The sequence below is a fragment of the Pangasianodon hypophthalmus genome, chromosome 12 (genome assembly GCF_027358585.1).
Source record: "Pangasianodon hypophthalmus isolate fPanHyp1 chromosome 12, fPanHyp1.pri, whole genome shotgun sequence".
In the NCBI taxonomy this organism is placed as follows: Eukaryota; Metazoa; Chordata; class Actinopteri; order Siluriformes; family Pangasiidae; genus Pangasianodon; species Pangasianodon hypophthalmus.
Genome location: NC_069721.1, coordinates 8,306,529 through 8,332,366, shown reverse-complemented (window position 1 = coordinate 8,332,366; position 25,838 = coordinate 8,306,529). Strand labels below are relative to the sequence as shown.

At 39.0% G+C, this 25,838-nt stretch overlaps 1 protein-coding gene across 16 annotated transcripts in view; it reads right to left on the bottom strand.

The window, feature by feature from the left end:
- Nucleotides 1-1,690: 1,690 nt before the first annotated feature.
- sun1a (Sad1 and UNC84 domain containing 1a) overlaps nucleotides 1,691-25,838 on the bottom strand; it is a 34,053-nt gene continuing 9,905 nt past the window's right edge. For 4 of the 16 annotated variants that reach the window (XM_034309221.2, XM_026914700.3, XM_026914701.3 and 1 more), the window contains 22 exons: nucleotides 21,123-21,320; nucleotides 17,913-18,112; nucleotides 17,779-17,805; nucleotides 15,740-16,045; nucleotides 15,257-15,376; nucleotides 14,050-14,181; nucleotides 13,339-13,419; nucleotides 12,730-12,837; nucleotides 12,476-12,574; nucleotides 11,548-11,641; nucleotides 10,872-10,930; nucleotides 10,581-10,750; nucleotides 10,236-10,505; nucleotides 10,032-10,124; nucleotides 9,903-9,946; nucleotides 8,944-9,088; nucleotides 8,536-8,799; nucleotides 8,361-8,445; nucleotides 6,028-6,143; nucleotides 5,745-5,912; nucleotides 4,765-4,857; nucleotides 1,691-2,418 (listed from right to left, as the gene is read on the bottom strand). In XM_034309221.2, coding sequence (XP_034165112.1) covers nucleotides 2,302-2,418; nucleotides 4,765-4,857; nucleotides 5,745-5,912; nucleotides 6,028-6,143; nucleotides 8,361-8,445; nucleotides 8,536-8,799; nucleotides 8,944-9,088; nucleotides 9,903-9,946; nucleotides 10,032-10,124; nucleotides 10,236-10,505; nucleotides 10,581-10,750; nucleotides 10,872-10,930; nucleotides 11,548-11,641; nucleotides 12,476-12,574; nucleotides 12,730-12,837; nucleotides 13,339-13,419; nucleotides 14,050-14,181; nucleotides 15,257-15,376; nucleotides 15,740-16,045; nucleotides 17,779-17,805; nucleotides 17,913-18,112; nucleotides 21,123-21,247 — 2,916 coding nt within the window. In that variant the 5' untranslated portion in view covers nucleotides 21,248-21,320 and the 3' untranslated portion in view covers nucleotides 1,691-2,301. Of the gene's footprint in view, nucleotides 2,419-4,764; nucleotides 4,858-5,744; nucleotides 5,913-6,027; nucleotides 6,144-8,360; nucleotides 8,446-8,535; nucleotides 8,800-8,943; nucleotides 9,089-9,902; nucleotides 9,947-10,031; nucleotides 10,125-10,235; nucleotides 10,506-10,580; nucleotides 10,751-10,871; nucleotides 10,931-11,547; nucleotides 11,642-12,475; nucleotides 12,575-12,729; nucleotides 12,838-13,338; nucleotides 13,420-14,049; nucleotides 14,182-15,256; nucleotides 15,377-15,739; nucleotides 16,046-17,778; nucleotides 17,806-17,912; nucleotides 18,113-21,122; nucleotides 21,321-22,315; nucleotides 22,756-25,838 lie in introns of those variants that run through there. The other 12 variants (XM_026914703.3, XM_026914702.3, XM_026914705.3 and 9 more) reach the window with 12 other exon arrangements.

Here is a 25,838-nt window from a genome sequence, read left to right as displayed (position 1 = left end):
TGGACACTTGACCCATATATGGTTCACACCCATATGTGCTTCTTCCTCAAACTGTTGCCACAAAGTTGGAAGCACACAATTGTATAGAAAGTCTTTGTATTGTATAGCTTTAAGATTTCTCTTCACTGGAACTAAGAGGCCCAAACCTGTTCCAGCATGACAATGTCCCTGTGCACAAAGTAAGCTCCATGAAAACATGGCTTGCTAAGATTAATGTGGAAGAACTCGAGCGTCCGGCAAAGAGCCCTGACCTCAACCCCACTGAACACCTTTGGGATGAACTGGAACGCTGACTGCACACCAGGCCTCCTCACCTGACATTAGTGCCTGACCTCACTAATGCTCTTGTGGCTGAATGAACACAAATCCCCACAGCCACGCTCCAAAATCTAGTGGAAATCCTTCCCAGAAGAGTGGAGATTATTACAACAGCAAAGGGGGGACTAGATATGGAAAGGTACGCTCAGCAAGCACATATGGATATGATGGTTAGGTGTCCACATACTTTTGGCCATATAGTGTGTGTGTGTGTGTGTATATGATATATTCTATTTTATTCACATTACATTCCTCTATAGGCAGTTACATTTTCATTATATGTCTACTAGATTTTATTATATTCTGTTTTTAGTATGTGTGTGTATATTTTAGTTCGTTGTTGGTTCTGTTCTTTGTTGCAGTGTGGGACGAGGAACTAAGGAAACACATTTCACTACATTACATCAAATGTATGTGACAAATAACAAACCTTGAACCTATTGCACATATCCCAGTGTTTACAGTTAGGATCTACACTTTACCTACATACTAACTAGGCATACATACCATACATAATAATATATTCTGCATTTGTGTGTGTATATATATATATATATATATAGTGTGTGTGTGTGTGTGTGTGTGTGTGTGTGTGTGTGTGTGTGTATCTCCTCCCCCACCTTATCTTCTGATGTATATATTTTTTTTTGTGTTACACAACGGTAGAGTACCTGAGCCTCACAACAAGCATTTCAATGTACAATTGTCACTGACGTTTTGTGCACATGACAAATAAACCTGAAACTTGAAATTTGAAACTAGATTGTAATTAAATAATAAACTAATTTGAAAAAGATTGCTGTGGATGATCTCACGTGAATACTCTGAATATCGCATTTACCAAAACCACCCTTTCTCCAGTGGATAACTTCACTTGGATACTGTAGATTTAATCTTAAAAGAGCCCTGTGATGCTCATAATGTACATCATTCATTCAACACACCCTGTGCTGTTTGATTTTACAGTATAGAGATGTAGAAGAATAATGATTTATAACCCCGCTATCAGCTGTCACCCGGATGAGAATGGGTTTCCTTTTGTGTTTGGATCCTCCTTCAGGTCATTTCAGGGACTTTTTCTTTGCCACTGTCATCTCTGGCGTGTTCATTATGGCTCAATGTACCTGCCTCATAAAATACAATATATGGCCAAAGTGACTATCACATCCATATGTGCTTGTTGAACATCTTTCCAGATTTAGTCCTCCTTTGCTGTTATAATAACCTCCAACCACATCAAGTAGTTTCTTATTCATTACAGAAAAAGATTATGGTCTTTGAGTAAGTGTGTATGTGGCTTTGGTAGCAGTATTTTTCCCCATTACTGTCTATAAAAAATATTAATCACCAAAAATTACTTTTATGCAAAGCATTTAAAAAAATTACTCTTTATTTGAACATCCCACACAAACAAAATATAACTTCATTGCAAAAGCCAACCTGTGGTCCCTCAATAATTACAAAATGATTTGAAAAGCATTTACAAAAATACACAATATAAAGTCTTACTAAGATCAACACAAATACATAAAAAAATAAATAGTGATTAATAACAGTCTCTCTTAGCTGGGCACTTGAAAATCATTACACTATATAGGAAAATGCAAAATTATTAGACACACTTAAAGCGGACAAACTATTAACAATATTTACAACATGCTGTTTAAAATACACTGTAGTCCATTTTGTTTAGATTAAACATACTGAGTGTTTTCAGTGCAGTTCAGACCACGCCGAGTTCGCTGCTCTGTGTCCGTGTCACATGCCGGAGTAAAAATCACACAGAGGAGATTAAAAAAAGAAACAAAAAACCACAAGTTCCAGATGGAGATGAACTCTGTATTGTCTGAGAGATACAGGAGTGCAAAGCGCAGAGGCAAAACTCTGATGGTTAAAGCAAGCAATCATGTTACATGTTTCCACATTAAGACAGAGTGGCGCGGTATCTCCTCTGTGAAACTCCACGTCCAGTTTAGTGTTTGATCACTGCTGTACCGGCTCGCCGTGCACCCGGAAGCGGTACAGACACGTGTACTCTGGGTGACCCCAGTTACTCAGCACCCGCAGCTCAATAATCTGGAAGGCTTCCGTGTTGTTTTCCTGGAAAGCGTGAGATGATAAAGTAAACAATATTATCAACGGACGAATCACTGTTCTGATATCTAAAGTGCATACGCCTCTCTAGATGGCAAGTCAACACCATTTTTGTTTCATGTCTAGTAGAATGTGTGATTAATAACTCAACTCATTGAACAGACTGCTCAAAAATGGTTGGTTCAGTTGAAAGCAGTATTGAAGTATGTTTATTTCAGCAGACACTGTTACAGATGTGTCCAGCAGTGCTATAGTCTAGGAAAAAGTTGCATCACATAAAGCTCTCTCTCTAATTTAATGATCATAACCTGTATATTTACAAATTCTGAGTAGATATTTCTAATAAATAAAGGGGCTCAAACCAACAGATCATCTTGTCATATGGTAAAGTACACCACAATAACAAAACCCATTAGATACAGGTAAGTGCTAAAGTTTTGGTGTGTGTATATTTATTTATTTATTTATTTTATTAGTCTCGGCAATACTTTGCTTGCATGGGTGATTAAGGGCTCCAAAACATCCTGTTTTTCTGGGAACTTTGCGCATTACACTTTATTTTTAGAAACATCCACTATAGTATATACACTTTATTTACATTATGTATATATTCCACTCACTTACACTTTATTTAAGTTAAATCTATGATCATTATTTAGTGTTTTTCTATTAAAAACCCATTACAACATGACCTAAATATTACACCAAACAAGTCAAATAGCAAGCTGAAAGTTTCATCCCTACTGATATGCTCAAGGTCCTCTGTGGGCTTACGTAAAGCAATCACATGCTTTATATAAATTATTTACCTCAAGGTAGATCATCAAAAAAAGAAACATTAACAGACTTTCAGAGATTTCAGTCATTTAGTCATGCTGGTTGTTTGTATGGACATTTGTAAACAAATAGTTCTATATAGATGGACATTCACAAATTTTAGAAATGGTCCTGGGCTAGGATGAGTCTTATTAAGCCTAATAACCTAAACAGGCAACACATGTTTACTGTGAGCTTTTCATCCATTACATAAGATTGAACAAACAGGATGCAAGTTGTAAGCTCTGTGCTGTGAGCAGAAAAGTTAAGAATCAATGGGATCAGGAAGAAAGCTATCACAAGACAGAAAATATTGACCTTTCACAGAGCTGGAGGAGGAAGACACCAGGAGGTTTAGAGATAATCATTACCTCAGTGAAAATCATAATTCAGAAACAGACAAAGATACTTCAGAGAGGGTAGAAAAACTAAGTGGAATAAATTGCCAGAAAAAATCCAGAACCAACAGCAGGTGACCTAAAAGGTCTAAGTGGAGGCTTAACACTTTCACCATTTTTGTTACTTTTGATATTTTTGTGATACTGAAAGAACATATGCAAAACCTAACTTGCATTATGTTAAGCCTGGACTGTATGTACACATCTCATTATGGTTTCCATTAGGGCTGCATAGTATACCGAAATTATGGAAATATCGCAAATGTAAATATCGCAACATGAAATATTTATGTTGGTTATGTCATTTTAGTTTTTCAATATACTGAAATAACATCATTTACAGAAACCTAAAAATTGATATTATGCATATCTGAATATAAGGTAATGCTTTATAGCTGTAGCTGCCATTATAATGGCTCCCTTTTCCTCCTCCTTAAAATGTTTTCCCAAGTAGTGCGTGTAGTCGAGGCTTTACCACCCAGACCAAGTACAGGGTTGAGTGCTTCTTCTAAAGCATCCATTTTTCATTTCGTGATTCAGGGAGTGTTTAATCTCTAGGATCAGTGATGCACACTCTCCAAAACTACATACGGCAAGGAGCAGCACTCAAGCATTTTTTTTTTCCCCCCAACGAGGCAACATCTGCATAGAAAATCACGGACATGTGTATCTGTACAGGACAAAAACAATCAGATGGCGTCTAAATTCAGTGAAAAACTGTAGACAATTCAGCCTGTAATTTTCTGAGAGGAGGATGGAGAAAAACACATGGACAATCCAGATGGAAATAAAATCACCAAGAAGCACCTGTAAAATAGGAAACTACTCCAGAACCCCATGCAGAATCTGTTACTATCTTCACTACACTTAACTAACCCCTAACTTGTCCCGTCAAGTGCAAAAAAATCTGCACATACACTTATACCTCTACTCTGTGCACTTTGCACCTCTAGTACTCGGTTAAAAATCTTGTATGGTAGCACTACTTGTATTATTCTCTGCTTGATATATCGCTTTGCTTGTATTTCCCTCATTTGTAAGTCGCTTTGGATAAAAGTGTCTGCTAAACGAATAAATGTATAAATGCAAATTTAATCCCATCCAAACAGGGCTTAAGCATGTAGTGTGCTTCCCTCACCGTGACTGGGTAGGTCTGTAGAGCGTCTCCATCCTCTTGGTAGACGTACTGCCCGAGCAGCTGCCCCTCCTCCTGCTGTTCATCCTCCAGACCCTTTACAGAATGACAGAAGAAAGTCACTACTACAGAATTCACTTTAACATTCTTCTTCACTTTTTGAATCATTTGTCACTTCAGAAGAAACCATATTCCAATTAAAAAGCACACAATCAACATGTACCTTAAAAAATACCTAAATTGGAGATTGACATCTCACCAAGTAGACTCAAATGAGTGGCGTAAAAATTAAACATTATGCTTTTCCGTAAAGCTGTCGCATCTTTAATATCATCTTTAGTACTTTTTATACCAAAACTGTAACTATACAGAAAAAATCCTGCTCAACTTTTATTGCACTGAACTCAACCCATCAAAGCATACCAATACTTATCATCTGATTGGCAAGAATTTTATAAATCAGTATAACATATTTCAGATTTTAACTCTAAACAATGAATCATTTAAAACGTTCATGTAATAAATAGGTTTTTTCCTAATCTGAGCCAATTCCTGAAACTAGAGTCCTGGTATGAGTAAGTGAGAAGAATCACATTTATTGCACCATGGAGCAAGTTCTTCCCAACGACTATTAGATGGCTACCTAGATGTTTTTTTTTTTTCTAATTTTTTTAAGCCCTGTTTGTCATTAATGAGACTGCAACTCTTGAAGAGTGTCCTGTCCAAATAAACACCATGGCCAACATGATTCACCTAGACACAAATGTCAACATGGTCTAATGATATTCTAATACATTGTGCAACACACAATAAAATTACAATGACAACTAATTTTGAACTTCATTTGTCATGATAGAATGCAATTTTTCATTCAAGCCTATTTCCAAGTGCTCAAAACTAAGACTGGCTAATATAATCCCTCCCACATCAATAATAATTAAAAAAAAAATCTATGGTAGTCTGCTTTCAGTAATGTGCCTTACATAGACTGTGAAGTTGCGTGGGGCGCTGCTGATGTTGCCGGTAGGTGAGAGAGCTTTGGGGATGTGTTCCAGGGAAAAGGCTGTGGGAACGATCTTCACACACAGACGAATCACCAGATAGCCAGTGGAACCTTTAAATGCCCAGCAGTTGCCAGGATGTACATCTGGCTGATGTGGGAGAATTTAAAAAAAAACAGAAAGGAGAAAAAGGGAGGAAAACAGTATAAAGAAATTATATAGCAATTTTTGTGTAATGTAAGTACCGAGTAAGAATGGAGCTTACCTGTATGACTGCACGGGGCGACTGGGAGAAATACCAAAGAGGAAAACCGAACAGACTCATCAGTGCAGTCTTTGTCTCGTACGTCTCTGAACAACGTGTGCTCAGGATGCTGCCACCTAAACACAAACACATACATACAACTGTCACGCAGCTTAGACTTTAACAGTCACTTTTCCAGGCACACTCAAAACAGTAGCTGTAAGCTCTCTATTGAAGAAATCGAACCTTGATTCCTCAGTTTTAAGCAACTATATAATCTCTAACGCTTCATTTTCTTCTTTCAAGTACCTGAAAGTCTTCTCACAGCTCAATAATTTCTTAAATGAAAAAAATATTTAAAAAATATTCATGAACACATCAAGTCTCACTTCAGCTCAAATCAGACCCCTTTAACTCTTCTACTGCTACCATTTCCAACCACAATAACAGTAGGATTAAACACTTTACAAAGGTGGAAATTAAAATGAGACATACAGAAAAAACAGCTAGGTTTCTAGTATAAAGTGTCATGACGTAAGTTTTGAGCAGTGGTGCCATATGTCACAAATTAATGACACTTAAGAGTAGTTTTACTTGGGAAGTACTTTTCACTTTACTGAAATTTATAAAGACAAATGTATACTTTTACTGGGTACATTCCTCTCTCTTAATCCACCACATTTTCTCTGTCTCATTCTCTAACAGTTCTCTAGTCATAGTGAGGTCATAGTGTACTGTTTACAAATCGATTTGGCATAAAAGTAGCAAGAGTATATTTATAAAATTTCCAGACTGTACAAATAACCTGGAAAATGTGCAGAACATGCTAAAAAAAAATAATGGGTTAAGTCATGGCCTCGTGTGGCAGGGGAAAAAATGTTTTTTTGAAAAATCGCAAATGCACTTCACTCTAGAACACTGGAATTGTTTGGATGGGCCTCGTGTCAGTCATTTTATAGACTCGCCCCAACGGCGCTTCACTCCAAGCAGAGTACCTGTGTAACATTTGTCACTCAGGATAAGTGAAATCTAATTGTCATTAATCGACGAGCTGAATTTCGCTTTAACTTGGATTTCAATTACTTGAATGCCTGAGCGGGCTAAAAAGCTGAGTTCTAAAATGCTAACATCAGCGAGCCTATATACAGAGCTCTGTAGCTCGCCGCTCTACAAGCAGAGTACTTCTGTAGCATGAAAAGATGATAAAGTCACTCAGGATAAATGAAATATAATTGTCATTAATTGCTAAATACAATAAATCGGTGCCTGCCGTGAGGAGTTTCCAATGCAAGAGCTAGTTTAGAGGCTAAGGAACAGACAGGTGAATAAAAAAAATGAGTAACTTAGTTGGAGAAAGCTTCTGGCTTTATTAACAAATCCCATACAAGAACTGTGTTCTGGGTAAAATATAAAGCATAATTGATTAAAGTCTCTTCTTGTATAGAAGAACTCCACCGTTCCTTATTATTCTGCAATGCCTAATGATGATACTAATCCTTATAAATGAACTAGTTCAATAGTTGGTAACTTGGTCATTCCAGCTGCACTGTACTCTACAGGCCAATGTAGGTCCTGGGAGCAGAGCTTTGTGAACATGGGAGGAAACCGGGGTGGGCTCAAGGCAGGGAAATAAATCAATCAATCAGTTTCAAATGTTGAACCTACCCACTTTACCATCAGAGACCTAATCTTACTGATCTTACCTAATGCTCCTTTAACTGTGTGTGTGCAGGGCTTTTTTTTTTTTTCCTCCTTTATGAGAAAATCATTCTTCATAAAGATGGTCAAAATACTATGTTCAGTAATTCTTAAAAAACAAACAAACAAAAAAACCCTACATAGATATTCATTTAAAAAGTTTTGGGGAACACTGGCTGTATTTGTGGGGCGGGGGGGACAAAATGCACACTAAACAGCTACATGTATTTATTTTACGGCTTTGTGTGCGTTAAGGAGAGAAATATTCCAGTGCAGATGTTTTTATATTAAATCAGGCATTTGTATTAGTCCATTTCAGATTCACAGGTAAAACACAAATTAACACACAGTGATACGCTTTTTGTAAACATGAGATGTTTTGGTTCTTGGGAACTCTCTCTCAACTCTATCTGCATTTTTTACATCTAAAATGGGAGACTATATTCCACTCCATGCAGAACCTGCTCCTCTGTTACGCACACTGAGACTGAGAAAATACTGCTTACTACAAACACGTCTGCATCTGGGCAGCCATGAAGAAAAACAGTTCGATCAGCACATTCGTAACTGCAGTATTAATTCATAACCAAAACCACACTGCTTAGTCAGGGTTCCTCTCAAACCATACGATTGCAAGCGTGGTTTTGATACTGTACCTCCAGACTCCAGAGCATAATCCACAAGGCCAATGCGGTCCTCAGAGTAGAGCTTCAGAGCATTCTGCACAATCAGCTGGACATCCTGGTGAGAAAAAAGTAAAGTGTGAGTGAGAGTATTGAGGAATTATCTAAAAAATTTGAATTAGTGCAGCTACATTCTCGACACTTTTACCTCTTCTGATAAGCCAGATTGCTCAGTGGCTTGCAGGACACGCTGCGTGATCATCTCTTCACTAGGTTTTTGTTGCATCTCCTCTAGCTGAAGTGACAAGTTACCCAGAATTCTCTTCTCGAGAGCACCGAGTGAGACCAGCAGGTCCGAGTTGCTCACAAACTGGGTCGAAAGCCACTGCATCAAAGAACCTGGCAGCGTCACGTCCTTCTGCTCGCTACCGTACAGAAGAACCTGAAGCTCCTTCTTGACCTGAGCAGATATCTGGAAGGCAAATAGAACTGACATCAATATAACTTGCATCATCATGATTACTGTCACTACAAAGAAATGCTATTACAGGCGATACCATCAGGCCACATGACATGAGCATATCAAGATTTAAGTAGTAATAGGCATGTGACTTACTGTGTCATGAAGAGAATCCAGCTGTTCGCACCTTCCTTTACAGCCGTTCACCCCCTGCAGGTCTGCCCTGATGCTGCTCAGAGCCTCCTCCAGCTTGCGTACTTGTGCCAGCAGAGTCGCGTGAGAAGCACTATCCATTTCCCCACTACAGAGAAAGTCGTTGTCAGGTGTGATTAAGAGGCTTTGCAGCAAAATTTCCCTTGTAGTTCAGCTGAACACCACAACAAATTTCATGGACTTATACTATTTTTTTAACTTTCATTTTTAATCATCTGAAAGCAAAACACACTCCAATTTCTAAGAATCCCATGTTCTCAATACTTGAATGACAAAGCACAAGCAAACACAAACAAGTAATTTGAGATTTAACAGCAAATATGGCTAAAGAGTGTAAAATCCAGCAGTTCTTTTTAGTCTCTTTAGTCTCAAGTCCCCTTCATGGATAGTGTCACAGAGACACTGCATTCTTAGTTAACTAGCATTTTTTTCCCACTATTTGTCCCCCTATAATTACTTTCATTTGATGGAGTATGACCTTGTCTTACCAGAAGCTATTTTTCTCTGCAGCTGTCACTAACCTGGACATATAATAGACTTGGCGCAGTTCTGACCACATTACAGCTTATTAAGTGGGCACAAGTTGGCTGTAATTTTGATATTTAATTGTAATAATGTCCATTTTTAAACATGTGTGTAGCCAAGTACTTCTGAAACTTTTCTGAGACCCTCAGTTTGAGAACAGCTCATTTTTATGTGATATGAACGTATAGAATAGCACTACTGCTGATGCCATGTCTTTGTTTGTGGCAGTATAAATCGTTAGGTTCATTAACACTCAAATACAATTGAATAATAAATGTTTTTAGTAATTCAAATTTTAATGCAGTAATTAAAGAAATTTTATAACTAATACAGATACAAGTCTTGTGGTAACAATTATAATATAACAATGCACAGACCTGACAGCAGACGGTGTATCGGCCTCTTGTCTTGTTTGTAACTCCTTTAAATATCAAAACACACACATTCAGTTATATGAACCACAGAGGAATGAGACGTGATTGGGATCAGGTTGTGAATTATCGTACCTCGGTTCTTTGTGCCAGGTCCTGAAGAAGAGCTTCGATCTTGGCTAGCCGGGACTGCTGAGTTTGGTACCCGGCTTCAAACTCTTCCTGATGCTGAAGGAATAAGACAAGCGGAAAATGCTTTCTACTCATTATCCTGTCATAAAGCCATTTTATCTTCTGTTAATTACGTGAAATATGGGATTCGTTTATTCACATACGTACCTTCTGTGAGTGCTCCGTCTCTCTCTCCATCTCTTGTCTCAGCAGGCTTAATCTTTGCTCTACAATTGTGCCCACCCACTGGCCCATGGTCTTTTTATCCGTGTTTGTATGCAGCTCTTCTTTTAGTGAGCTGCACAGACCGAGTACCTCAGCGTGCCGCTCCTCCTGTTTGCCGCCTGATGCCGCCACTTTATCCCACAGCATCCCGAGACTCTGCTCTATCCGTGCCAGTCGCTCAGAATCAGCCTCAGATACAACCGGCAGCTCCTGCTGAGGCCACAGCAACTTTAATTTTGCAGTGGATAAACTTTATATGCAGAATTAACATATAGGATCTTCATTTACCCGAGAGTTTGTCTCTGATACAGTGATATCAGGTTGAACCTCAGTAGCTCTGTCTGATAATGTGATATCAGGTTGAACCTCAAAGGCTTTGTTTATGGGCGAGTCTCTAGTCACGTTTGCTACAGGCCAAAGGGTCCAGAAGCTGAACATTCCCCAGTACCACAGGACGGCTAAATAGCAGAAAACAGATTAGGATAGAGGAGATGAAAATGACAGATAAGATTCTCAGGAATACATCAAAGGAGCTAAATAAAAACAGGGGCCTCCAACATGACTGCAGGCTGAACTCACCAAGGGTAAGCACAAATGGAAGAATAATCAGGAAAAGTTTCTGAAGTAGAGGCACGATCCTACAGAAAGAGATTACGTGTGTTAAACGTCTCAAAACAAATTTCACTCTGAATTATCATAGTCTTTATGAATTTTGGAGGCAGAAAGATCTATAAATCAAGTATTTATAGAGCCAAATGTTCCAGTTTAGTTGCCTAATGAAAGTCCATCAAAACTTAATTTTAGCCAAAGTGTGTTATTCTGCTTGATGCAGGAAAAGAGCCCCGAATAAATCCATGTGATATTATATATACGATTTTCACATATCTTTAAGTTATGGAATAGATCAAATATGAAATAAAATGTACATGCCCTAAAAGTGATACCACATAACACTTTGACAGACACTCAAATGGTGTTCAACAGAGCATATGGTGCACTATGCAGATGTTAAAACACCATGAATCATAAAATGGTATTGCCCACCTCCCATGTTTTATGCAATACAAACGCACAGTACAGCGCTACAACAAATGGTCTGTTTGTGACAGTAGGAATTTATTCTTGTTTGGTTTCAAAGACACAGCAAAACAATGAAGGAATTCAAGTCTGAATGCCATTTCAAAGGAAATTTGACAGGCCACTACATGCACAGATACAAATCTCTGCCTGAAAATGAATGGTTATGAAAACTTACCTAGTCAAGAAAAAGACGTTGAGCAGAGACATGAGCGTGACCAACTGGTACCATGCCGTTCCCAGCCACTGTAACGCCCCTGAAGCTGCACTGCCTGCATGTACACACACACGCACACACACACACGCACACAGTCAGCCATAAATCAAGCCACAGAGAAGATAAGCACAATGGGTTAGGGAGTTTGCAGGGGCTGCAACCACAGAGATTAGAGTAAGTAATCAGCTGAGAGGAGGAATAGGAAGCCACGCCTTCACTTCGCTGTGTTAGTCAGTGTGTTAGGGAGAGAAGCACAATCACCTTACACACTACAGCCAAGATTTGACTCTGGCACGTACTGCTGTGTGAGGAAAGTATATGATGCCCAAGGACTCAACAATATTTGAAAACTTTGATTTTATTACAGTTATAGCCACAACTGGAGGTGAATTCAGCCATTTAAATAATCAAATTAAGAGTTTTAACGTGTGTGTTCTTTAAATCACTGACTGTTTATACTTCTGACAGTGCTGCTTGTTATTCATGCCAGTGTGTTAGAAAGTTCAGTGTCATGACTACTACTGCGGTTCTGAATTGCCCAATTGTGGCTTTAACGAAACAGCTACAAAGCAATGCCGCTTTCTGACTTCGAACCGACAAAGCTGGAGTAATTCACAAAAGCTAAATACTGTCCCCCTGCCAAGTCAAGGCAACCTGCCTTGAAAGTTTTCACTGATAAACAGTTCATGCTTGTGAAGACTAGAATGATTTGCCTTCGTGCTGACACAGAGGCATGATGTTACTGAGAGACTGCACACTACAAAACAGACAAAGGCACAGTATTTGAAACAGGGTTAGAAGGGGTTAGGGAAACAGATAATGCCCAGGGATCTTGCAACTGGATACAGGCAGGGATTTTGTAAGAAGCTGAAAATCCCGTCATAATGACCTGGAGACACTGCAGCCAAATAGAGAATAGAAAGAATCTTCCTCGCGATAAACCAGGCTGCTGAAAGAACGTTCTGGCCCGCCTTTAACACACTCCTGCCTGGACACCGTCAACGGGGGGAAAGCAAAGTTATTTACACATTACTGATTGCAGTAACAGTTTTAGTCCCAATACACAGTATTAACGGTTACTGAGCACATGAAGCAAAACTGGAACAGACTATAAAGCAAGTTAAGAACCAGCGAGTACAAAACCTGTGAATGCTACAAGGACCCACAGAGCCTCTACTAGCCACGGGGCTCTGGAAGACCCTGTGGAGACTGTGACGGTCCTCGAAGTCTGTTTCTCTTTGCAGTCGTCACCTGTTGGGATTCAACATGTACGGCAAAAAGATTAAATCATGCATGTAAAGTAGATTAAATAAATCAAGTAAACCATTGTAAATGTAACAGCCAGAAGCAAACCAATTTGTGATCTGCCATAAATAAATGGAACAGATACGTATGTCTTTGTGAACAAATGCAAAGTCTGCTTAAGTTCTGCTGCCATGTGTTTTGGTGAATCATGCGGGTTTTGTTTGCTGTGCACGAGGACATGACTCATCTCCTGTTGAGCATTACACCGGCAAACTGACCAACACACCTACAACGGTTCCTATACCACAGGTAGTGGAATAAATACGTTTCTGGAAACAACGAACTAAAAGCCGACCTCAAGTTTTCAGAAAGCAGTTTTCTATGCAGTGTGTAGGATCTAACGTAATCCATTCAAACTTGCAGAGAATGTACCTATGGTAAGTCTTCTTTGTAGGATGTGTGTGTGTGTGAGAAAGAGTGAGAAGTGTAATGTAGAGCCGTACTTACACAGAGGGCCATTAAGAGTGTGCGGGTCCTTTTGAGTCACCTTTTCATTTACATTCATGGTTCCACAGTAACTAGCATGACCTACAGAAAACCAGCACAACAAAACAAAAAAATCATTCTATTCCCTCAGTTCCGCCTGCAGTCTTTGCCTTTCTCCCTCTGATCAGAGCCCAGGATGTGCAGGGGTGGATGCAGACAGGCAGGATTTGCATGTAACCAAGGTAATGCCCACAGGAGAGAGAGCCATTTGTTTATGTGCAATACGTTGAGCTCAGCTCTTCTGCCGGAAGGGTTAAATTGTGTTGGACGTAGTGAAGAAGTGGCTGATGGGTGAAAAGTGCAGATGTCAGGACTTGAAGTGGTGTGAGAAGATAATACAAAATGAAAGAATTTGAATCAGCACTTTGTGCAAATCATTCTGTGACATTGAGGCCAGCTTAATATCAACACCAGAAATGAAAGACAGGTGACGATAGGTGACACGACAGACAAGCACCGGAGATGTTGTTCAGATTAGAAAATGACATAAATTAGCAAGAACAGCAGGAGCTCCAGTTGGGAAGAAGGAGAAAAAAATAAATAAATAAATTCAGAACACAGTACTGATTCAGTGCTCAACCTATCCAAGAAAACTTTTAGGACTGGGGTGTTGTCATTCATACGAAGAATTAAAGTGGTTAGAGACAGCAGTGCTCAAGCCTCCATTATTACCTCCGTTAGCACTGCCACTGCTGGTCTTCCTCAGCCCAATATACTGAGCCGGCAGTGTGAGGGCTGCAGCTGAGGAGGCACCTGCTCTCCTGCACACCCTCACACACCGGTCTGTCAGTGAGCACAGCTGGACTGGAGAGAGAGCGAGGTTAACACACACATGCAATACATTAACACAAATACAACTTATAACCTTCTTATTTCAACAAATATACACACAGAAACAGGAGTGTGGACAGCATGAGAAAACTTGGAAATTTCTTGATGAAAAAAAAACTGTGAAGTTGAGGACAGAGGTTAAAGAAGGCTGTGAATCTTGGAGTATTAGCAGGGCAGCTGTGTGGACACTGATTTGCATGCAGTGTGAATCTCAGTGTGAATCCTAGTCTGAGGTGCTGACAGGACAGAAGTCATTCCAGCGAGTTAGTCGAGTCAAATACACAAGTCACATTTTGACATGAAAGGACATAGTAAAAAAAAACACTCATTATTACAAGATGAGAACTGTATACTTCTTCATTATGGAGAAAACACCCAACAAAGTGTCAGAAGATAACAGATCAGAAGATAATGGTCAAGGCACTGTATTTTCTCTGTAAGTACCTAACCCCCCCTCCCTTACTTACATCATGGCTACTCACACCAGCTTAACCAATATAAATCCACTTTCTTTGTTACTCATACTTAAAGGATAGTTAGTTAGAATGAGTTGTGCTAGTTTTTTTTTTTTTTTTGGCTAGTAGGGTCAGCAAAGTGTTGTAGAGAGACTGTCTGGATTCTTTAGCGCTATCTCTACTTCCTCCCATTCTTCCAAAATTTAAACTGATGTTAAATTTTATCTCGTAGCATAAATAAAAGGTCCAGCCAAAACCGTTGTTTACACTCGCTGTCATGGTTACATTTCAACCTACTTACACACTATCAGACGCTTTCATTTGAAAAAACGTGGGTGCCGATATGAAATTAACACACACGTCCCTAATCTGGCCATTAAAAATCCAACAGCCATAGGAGAGAAGATAAAACAAGGTGAAAAGTTTAGAGATAACACCATGCATCAGTTAAGAAGCTCCAGTGAAAAGAAACAGGTAGCCAGCTATTTAAAAAAAAAAAAAAAAAAAAAAAAGACCAGAGACTGTATTGGTAAAAACAGGAAAACTGCAGACGGAGCAGGAATTGAGTTCAGGGGCAGATGGAAGGCTGGTACCTTTGCCTAGTTGGCAGGTCTTGAGAACGCTCTGCATGAGTATGGTAAATACACACACTACAGAGGCACACACTCTCCTGCTGTGATACAGGAAGGCCTCTGAGACCACTCCAAGCACACCTACAGACAAACCACACCCAGATATTGAAACACAATGCTCCACCAGAACCTGTAATCCAACATAAAATCTTAAAGACCTTCTAATAACACACATTTGCAAAAGAGGCATCAAGATATGAATGTATGAACTCTAAACTTACAATACACTAAATTTCAGTTATGATCCGACACATATCGGTCACTGACCATACTAGAAACTAGGAGAAGATAAATGAGCATGTCCTTTTTTATTATTACATTAAACCCGCAGGACTCAAAGTGCAGCTTGTGCAGAGAATAAAAAAGGAAATTTAAAATGCTCAAACCACATAACACACTCCCACACCTTGGCAGTACGTTATAGAGAACACTGAGATCTCTCACCGGCTCTGTGTCGGCGGCTCCTCTCTCGGCTGTACACTGTAGTGTGGGGAGAGGAGAAGGATGTGCTTGCAGCTGAGGTGGCTCCATCCACTGCGGTGCCGTGCAGAGCGGCTGAGGAGTAAGAACAGGAGGAGGAGGAGCAGGTTTTGGAGGAGGTGTAGGCTTGGAGAGCATCTCTCCTGTCAGAGTGGCTGGCCACGCAGTTATTGCAGATGTAGCCGCCGTGTAGGGTGGAGGTTTGAGTCTGAGCCACATGCGTGCCGCTGTTGTTGAGAGAGAAGCTGTGGTCTGCGTGGAGAGTCTGATCTAAAGGAAGCATCCAGAAAGTATATGCACCCATGTATTTGTGTTCAAGAATGTATAATGCCTCTTTGAGTGAATTTTATTACAGTACTGGTATTTATTTACAGTTTTTCAGCCATTCAAAAAAAAAAAAAATCTAGTTTACACAATTTTCTAATTACCCCAAATTTAATCAATCAGCATGGACATGCTTGGTGTCTGATATCTGTTACTCTGGCTTTGCACTTGGTTTTGTAGAAAACAAGTAATGGAAATCTGCATATCAGCATACGGCTCAAACCATGTCCAGTTCTCAAAGCTACTGAATGTAAAATTAAATAAATAAATAAATAAATAAATAAATAAAAAGTTCCCCCTCTGTGGTAGAAAAATGTTATTTAAAGCTACTTGAATAAAAACCTTTCACAACACTGGCTGGGCTGCACTGATCTCCACCATGCAGATTAATCTCATAGCTGCCAAATCAAGACTGTGCTCCAAACCACATAATGAGCACTAATTGGTATAACTAAATAGTAAGATCACTGTTAAGATGCACCGACAAAATATATAGTAGGGTAATATGCAGTTTGGGGCGCCAAGTATTTGTGACTCTTAAAATATAAAACATTTGTGGCTGTTGTGGTATTACAGAAGTGTTATGAAGATAAAATAGTCAGGGTTACGGTCACAGTGTAAAACCTTTTATCTTCAACAAGAACTTGCTTTTGAGCAACCAGCATCAGTGCCTGTGCATCGCTGATATCACGGAGCAACAGTACATTATACATTATAAAGCGATCGTTATCTCTTTAGCTAAAACAACCTCACAACTGGGCGACAAATTCCACAATCAGGATAAATAAGATGATCATCAGTTACAAGCTTCCCACCAAGTCAGAAGACAAAAATGTCTCATCTCATCAGCAAGAAAAAGCTAAAAACACAAAATCAATCCATTTTCTTCTTACTGATTATATTTGACTCACTCTCACTTTCTCTCTCTCCCCTAGTGGGCTTGCTGGTTCTCACCCATTTTTGTGCAGTCACACTACTAACTAATGTTGCCCTAAAACCAAATTTTTTGTCACTACTGACCAAACACCACTGACACAGTCTGACTGTAAACTGTTATTACAGGATTATCTAAGTGACTCCCAGCAGCTCAAGAACATCTTATCAAGTATTTTTTCTCCCCTGACTCAATATTTATATTTTAAACCGATAAGCATTGTAGCTTTAAGTTATGACTGACTGATCTATACAAATAAAAAGTGACTGCCACCTTGGAATGACTTGGCACAACTTGCTATGATTCCTTGACAGTCGGCAAGACAAACAAAAGCAGAGAGTTGGAAATTGCATGGTTGCATATATAAATAAGTACTATTGTAATTATTTTAAAAAATCTGAAAATGAGAAAATGTGTACGTAAGGATTTGAGCATATATTCAAATGCCTTGTAGATCAAGTGCAAAACTAATAATAAACCCAGACCCAGAAAATATCTAAGCTGATCAACTATATTTGAAGTAAATGGAAAACTGTGTAAAGTCATTTTTTCTGTTAATATAGATAAATACTTTAGTCAATTCTTTTCGGCAAAGAAGCAGTAAGACATCATATATGCACTGTTTATGCTTGCGTGACACACGCTTACACTTATTCAGCTTAGCCAGAGATCTCCATTAATCCATACTGTACACAACAAAAGCTTTAACACAATTAATTCTTTAAAATAAGAGATAATGCCATACCTTTGAGATCTCCATCCTTATCCAATCCTAAATCAGAATGGGAAAAAAAAACAACAATATTTTAGCAATCACACTGCAACACTTGGCCCAGAATAGCTGATATGATCAGAGACCCTCTGGTAATGTGCACTGACCCCAGAAGCTGTTGACGAGTGTGTGCTCCTGGATGCTCGACTCATCCAGCAGGGAGGACAGAAGTGAGGCGTCGCTCGCAGCACAGCTGTGCATGCTGCTGTTGTGGGCCTGCAACGCCAAGGACTGGCTCTTCACCGGAGTCTGAAAGAGTGAACTTGAACCGGATACGGAGCGTTGAGACCTCCTGCTCTTCACGGTCCTAAAAGAAAGAAGGAAAGACAAAAAAACAGGACTGGTGAGAAGGCACAAAATAAATAAATAAATAAATAAAAATCCATAACAAGGAATAAAGCCACAATTAAAGGCAAGTAAATGCTTCAAATGGCGGTGTGTGGCAAATAACTGGAACAACGGTCACTTATTTAATGCTAGTAACCAAAATGTCTATATTCTGCTGCTTGATGCATTTCATACATGTTACATCTTCCTGTAACAGATCTGTATAGAACTTCTTTTTATGTTGATTTAAAATGTACTTTTGTTTAACATACAATTGAAGGATTTTTTTTAAATAAACATTTTATTTAGCAATGAGGCTTCAGACACCAGGATATTGTTTTATTTTATTGTTTCAATGCTAAAAACATGGTGGTTATATCACAAGTTGGCACTAGAAGTGTGCCTTAAGAAACCAATCCTGTCGCTCCGGCATTTAGCATTTGTGTCTGTATCTACTAGAGATATTCTCTAACTAATTTCATTGGTTGCATTTCCTAAAATATAAACAAATTAGCAATTTAAGCCAAAGTGATCCTGCAGGATAGAACAGTTGCTGAAGATGCTGTTGCAAAGCCCCGTGAGAGCACACTAAGGCATCCAATAGGTTTCTACGTTAATCAGCATGGCCTTTCTCTGTCCCGCGAGATTCATATCTGACCCTCTGCTCCAGCCTCAGTGAAATAAAAAAAAAAAAAAAATTTTGCTCCCATGACTCTAGTAGTCACTAAGAGAGTAGAGTATGGGAACATCAGACAAGCAAAGTCATACAAATGGACTAGCAGTGTGATCACTATGGCTCATTTTTATGCTTAACTTAACTTATACTTAGAGGATATCTTGGACATGCAGTATATAGCATGCAAACAGGCATTCATTTAAAAGTAGCTGGCAAGTGCCGGATGATGAGGGAGGCCTTAAGTCTTTGTTTGAAGAGAGTGACTCAGCTGTTCGGACAGACAGGGGTGGTTGATCCCACTACCTGGGCACCAGGACAGAGCAGAGTTTTAATGAATGTCTTCCTTGTACCCTGAGAGATGCGGGGTCCAGTCGAGGTGTGTTAGAGGAGCTCAGTGGGAGCATGGTGCAGCGTGGGGGGAGTGATAAGTGTCTAAAGGTAGGTGGACACTGGTCCATTTTAGGCTTTGTAGGCAAGCATCAGTGTTTTAAATCTGATGTGGGCAGCTACAGGAAGCTAGTGGAGGGAATGCAGCAAATGGTGCTGCTCCTCAAGTAAACGGCGAGTGAAAAGTAAAAAATTACATAACATTTGGTTTTCTTTATTTTTAAGCAGCACAATGTCATAATTCTGTCATAATTTTTCTCTCAAAAGTCTGACTTATTCTCAACATACAGACTTATTATCCACAATATCTGACTCGTTATCTCAAAATTCTGACTTCTGAAGGTTTCGACTATCGCAAAATTTTCTTATCTTACACATTCTGGCATATGATAATAGATAAGTCTTTCACTACTTGCCTATCCCTGTCTTACTCCTATCTAGTGCACAGCTCAAAGCTGTTTAGCAGGATAACCTAATTAGCCAGCTTTGTAGGTAGGAACATTTGAAAGCAAACAAACAGCAGTTCAAATGATGTATCAAAAATGGTCAATGCTGATAAGCATACACGTTTTCTATATTAAAGGGGCTTAACTCCTTTTAACCAAATCCCAAAATTGTGCTTTAAAAAGAAGATTTGGCAGTTTTGAAAATTTTAATATCCAACCTAATAAATCATTATTTTGGCATACAGAGCCAAACATTTGATATAGTTCAACCTAATTTACAATAATAATTGGGAGAAAGATAAGCAAAAATATTGAAATAATAAGTCAGAGTTTTGAGATGAGTCAGAACTGAGATGATAAATAAAAAATTTGAGATAATGAGTCAGAATTTCGAGTCAAATTTTGTGATAACACGTCAGAATTGTAAAATAAACAAACTTCAATATAAGTCAGCCTTTTGAGATAATATGTTGAGATAAGTCAGAATTTTTAGACACATCAGAATTCTGAGATAAATAAAAATTGAGATAAGTCAATTTTAGGAAAACAAATCAAATTTTGAGGTAAGTCAATTTTTTTGACATACTGCTGCTGCCAAAAATAAGGGAAAAAAACAAGTGGTGTGCACTTTTCTCCTTTTCTACCTGCTGGAAATTGCTTCTATATAGAGCAAAGTGGAAGAGGAAGAGGTTCACTAAGCTGGTGATATAAATATATCTCACACATTGCCAACATAAACATGAAGATTAGAAAATGCTCATTACACACCCGTTTTAAGAAAGAAAAAAAAAATATATAAAACAATAAATGTCATCAAGCATTTGTTATCTACGTTCACCTCAGGAATTAGTTTATGATTCTTCTTTTTCTTTAAATGTGAAATCATTAAACCCTTGTGATATTTTTAGACTATAACATGGTGCAAAAGCTGCACTTGGGAGGCTACTGCAATATCAAATTTTTATTGCTCACTCTTACAAAATGATATAGTCTACATCACTACATCAAGTATATAAATGGGCCTTAATGACCAAACGGGGTCTGTCAGGCTGTCACTATATACAAAAAAAGACTAAATATTATAAACTACATGTACAAAATGAACTGAAAGTTACAAAGAAACAATGAACAGTACGGGCAGGACACTACTATAGACTATACTATAGACACAATTAACAGAAGGTAAGAACTAGATGTGTTGTTCATAGCGCAGATTCATATATCTCCCAGGAATAGTTCGTTTATTGCATTACATTGACTGTCAAATCAGGTCAGTTTGCCTAAACCTCAACTCTTCATAGTCACATTTAAAAAAAGAAAAAAGAAAAAACCCCACCCTCAATTCAGTTTGTCTTTTATCATCCTGTCACTGTTTAAGAATAATAAATCTCAGAGTTGTGCACTCATGTTGGAACTGACTAGGCTCCAGTCGATGCTAATGTAAATATAGATTGTCCTCATTAGTAGTAAAGCTGTCTCACTTGCTCTCTTGGTGAACTCGGCTTTCGGTACTGTAGGAGCCGCTGCGGTTGACTGAGGAGTCCAGCAGACTGTCGTCTCCATAGTGAGCGGAGTTGGTGTGCAGGCGGAGGCTGCGTCGCGACATCCTGGGCGACTCAAACACAGGAGCAAGTTTGTGTTCCCTCTCGTACTCCAGGGCAGATGATGAGTAGCTGGAGCTGAGTGACACAGTGATAATAATAATAATTATTATTTTTAGGTACAATCTATAATTTTCCAATTTATAACATGCTTTTGGTCCAACGGACAGCAGTGTTATGATAACGTGTCAGAAACAAGGCCTAGTTGTAACACAAAGATAGAAAATTAAAGAGAAAATATCACAAACTACAATGAACTTAACACTACTGTGTATTTCGGAACTCAGTGTTAAATAAACCATTTTTTTTTTTTTTTGTTCTTCATACTGAATAAAGAAATAGCAACAGTCTACTTTCCTGCCTCAGCTTAATTCAAACCATGCCATGTGCACATGAGGATACTGGAATGAGGAGTAGAGAGCTAAAAATAACTTAATCTCTCCAAAATAAAGGTTAAGTAGAGAGGTTACGGCTGTATTCCAGCACAGGATCAGAACTGCATAGGACAAAATAACTGACAATAAAAAGCACAGGAAGACCAGACAACACGGGAATACACTCTGCGATAAACACAGAAGGAAGCACCGCCCACCCGAACAACTGAACAAAAACAAATCTCGGCTCTCAGCCACACGTTAAAGCACAGGAAAAAAAAAAAAGGGGGTGGGATGTTTCCACATTCTGTGCCTGACCACGATTTCTAGTCGACTAAATATTTCCAATGCAGACGGGGGGGGAAAAAGGGCAAAAAAAAAAAAAAAAAAAAATCCATAAACCACCAACTGCCGTTTCTCTGGGAACAATTCCAGCGTTCATGCTCTTGAACTTTGGAGCTGTTCTGATTGCAACAGGCCTGTTACATTTGCCTAGACAGCTGAAACACAGGCAGCTGGCATGCACTGATACACTGCAACTTCACTTAACGCTGCAGAACAACCTTAGCACAGCCTCAGAGGTCTTTTGTTGTGCAACACAAAAGCTCAGTGCTAACTGAGAACATAACCTCAAATGCACACAGGTCACACGTCCCCAAGAAGAAAGAGAGTTAAAACTGAAAATAGGGCAATACACACAGCACAGTCCAGCCCCAGCTCTCCAGATCCCACCTGTCGTCAAAGCTCATGCCATGGAAAAATCCCAGCGGACACACGTTACCACCTACACGGACTCACATACGCGCAAACGTACAGCCGGTCGATAGATCAGGGTGAACTCTGTGGGAGGGACATCAAGGCTTACTCCACTTCCTGCTGGAAGCACTAAAGCCACTCAATGACTCACGCTATCCCCTCCCTCCAGCCACAGTTCTGCGTTTCTGCACTTCTTTATTGCTCAGTGCCACCTTGCCCTTCTTTTCTAAAAATACAAAATAGCACACTGCACTAGACTGAACAACATGAAGCTAGATTTTCAGGACTACATGTCACACAGATAAACACTCCCTTATTTTCAATCTGCTTAGAAAAAAACATGCATTTAAATAAACACTATTTCACGTTATATTAACTGAAGTGTCTTTTCAACCATTCAGCAATATTTTATTCTGCTAAGTAATGTTTCAAAGAACAATGAGCCACTGCAAAGGTCAAATAAACCTGACCAACATTCAACATTATGTGATAAAAAGAGGTTTAGTATTCACACATATGCAAACAAAGAAGTGCTCAGCTCAGCGGGAATGATTAATCCATATTTTTCAAACTCTATTAACATAATGGTACACAAGCTTTCACCTATTTTCCTAGTTTCCATCTATTGGTTGATCAGTATTTCAGTTTACTGACAGGACAGCTACAGGACAGCATCGCAGTAGCAGTCATATGAAAATTATTTCATCTACATAGTGGAAAACATGCAAAAATCAGGCTAGTTCAAAAATGCTAACACTTACAGAGTGTTTTCCACGGGCTTTGGAGTAACCTGAAAGGAGGAACCAGGTGTGGTCGAGTTGTGAGTAACGCGATTCTGGTTGTTGCCGGGTGTGTTTGTGTGAGCTCCATTACGTTTTTTTTTTTTTTTTTTTTAAATATTTATTTCAAACTTAAGAACTTGCAACCAAGCTAGTACTGATTATACAGTATCAAGCAGGGGAGAAGCAGCTTTAGCGAGCTTTAAATCCCCATTAGGTTTTTTTCCCCCCATCTTCACTTAATTTGATCATTTTCCACTTGCCAAGGGATTGTGAGGGCATGTGATTCCTGACACAAAGCCACCCACTGAATCTTTTCAAAGAGCTTCTCATGTTGTGTCACAGGGCAATGGTACACAATCAGAGGAAAGTGCTAACTGGCCTTTCCACATACATGGACTTACAGATGCCCACAATTGGCTAGAATTGCACTGACTGACAGGAGAGCGTAATGCCATCCCTCCCACTCAGAGAGCACAGCCAATCTCTTGCACTCCACGGATGTTGGGATTCAAACAAATGTTTTTCTGCTGTGTCACACAGGAAGAGTTGGTTATGTTACTGCTGTTCTGCTCTTTCTCTCTCGCTCTTTTAGTCCTTCCCCCTTTGCCCCAGGCCATAACAGTGAACTTCATAACCAAAATGCAAATTTTATTTAAACAAGAAGAAATAAACATACTCGGGATCTCCCAAAGTATAAACTATATTTAGGGAAACATTTCTTATTGTTGAACGCCAAAATAATGCATCTTATACAGTATACAGGAAAACATGTTCTGCACATAAAATTACATGAAAAGCCTCAGCATTTAACAAAATAGCTTAGGCAAGTCAGGATATTCCTTTATGCTCCTTCCTTGTTTCCTTTTCCTGACTCTTTTCTCACGTCAAGCTTATGCTGCATTCATCTTAACTCAGAAGTGAGAAGTCGGAATGCTGAATGACTATTTTCGATTTCTGTGTGTTCAAGCTGCAAAGTGGGGAAAAAAACACTGATGCCTCCATGTTTGTCTTTTGCATCTTAGCAACAATCTAGCCAGTTAACTGTAATGTACATCTTGCTCCTTAAAAACAGTGACCTGTTTAGTCAGTGTTACAGACTTAACAAGCTAATGTGTCTGTATGTCGATCGCACTAAAGCAAATACTTGTATATACAGCATAACTCATTTAAAAAAAAGTGCTACTTTGTTTGCCATGTTGATTTCACGTCACATGCGTGGGACCTTCCCGACTTTGAGTAGGAATTCTGAGTTGAGGGGGTGTTTTCTTTGTCCCCCCCACAAGTCAGAGGATGGAAATGTCAAGTTACAAGTTTTAGTCAAATGCAGCATTACACTAAAGCTGCTGAAAGCAATTTTCTTTTAAAAATAAATAATAAAAAAAAAAGCTTCTGATAACAGGCAGGATGTAAAGACAGTTTATCATTTGAAAACAGACTATGAAAAAGGAAATGTCTAGGTAATCATCAACTAAAACATTCCACACACTACCCTGCTGGATTAGGATGTTTACAGCTGAGTGAACCTCAGAGTGAAACTGCAACCCAGTTCTTGATATCTTATAAAAGCAATGATTGAAATGACTGGACCAAAGGATTTAATTTCAAAAATCACAGACAGCTTACATTACAAAACTGCCTAATAAAAAGAACAGTGCTGGAAAGACCAGAGAGGATTTGAGGGTGTTTGAAAATGGAGCCAGGTATTTTGTGTGGTTCTGGTGTCATCTGTTATCCAGCCATATCTTAACAGTATAATTTACACAACACTGTTAGCTAGACAAAAGACAAGACTTGGATGTCTTTTGGTGTTTACATAAGATAGACATACACTATCTGACTGATCCTAAGCTCCATGCAGGCTTGGCTACTATCTAGGTCAAGTTTCTAAAAATGGAGATTGGAGTCATTGAGTTAAGGTGGCCACCTCAAGCAGTCAGTTTTAAAGTCCAGGAAAGATTTTAAGTAGAATCAGAGTATGGCCTTTGGCATATGTTAGAAGGATATATAGGTAAAGTTTAAAAAAAAAAAAAAAAAACAAACAAACAAATAAATAATATCAAATTAAGTAAGTTCTAGTATAGCTAACAAGCAGTGTTAAACGTCAGTCTTGTACAGTCTGGATAGCAATGCTTTATATCATATATAGATAATTTCTTTTGGAGCTTTAAATTCAAAATACAGCTTGCAGACATCCACGTGTCCGCTCTGAACATCCCATTTCAGATTTAGTCCTCTCTTTGCTGTTATAATAACCTCCAATAATAACTCTTCTGGGAAGCCTTTCCACTACTCCCATTCAGCCACAGGAGCAAGAACAAGTAAGTTTGGACACTGGAGGCTTGGTGTGCAGTCAGTGTTCCAGTTCATCCCATTGTTCACTTGAGTTTTTCCACTCCAACATTGGAAGAACTATGTCTTCATGGGCCTCGTTTTGTGCACAGAGGCACTGTCATGCTGGAACATATTTAGTATCAACGAAGGGAAACTAATGCTACAGCATACAAAAATATCCTATACAATTGCGTGCTTCCAAACAGTGTGGGGAAGAACCACATCTGGGTGTGGTGGTCAGGTGTCCACAAACTTCTGCCTATATAGTGTACGTCCATGGAGAAAGACAGGTGCTGACGTGCTGAAAATGCAAGGTAAGAGGAAAACGACAGTGTACTGATCGGAGGATGAAG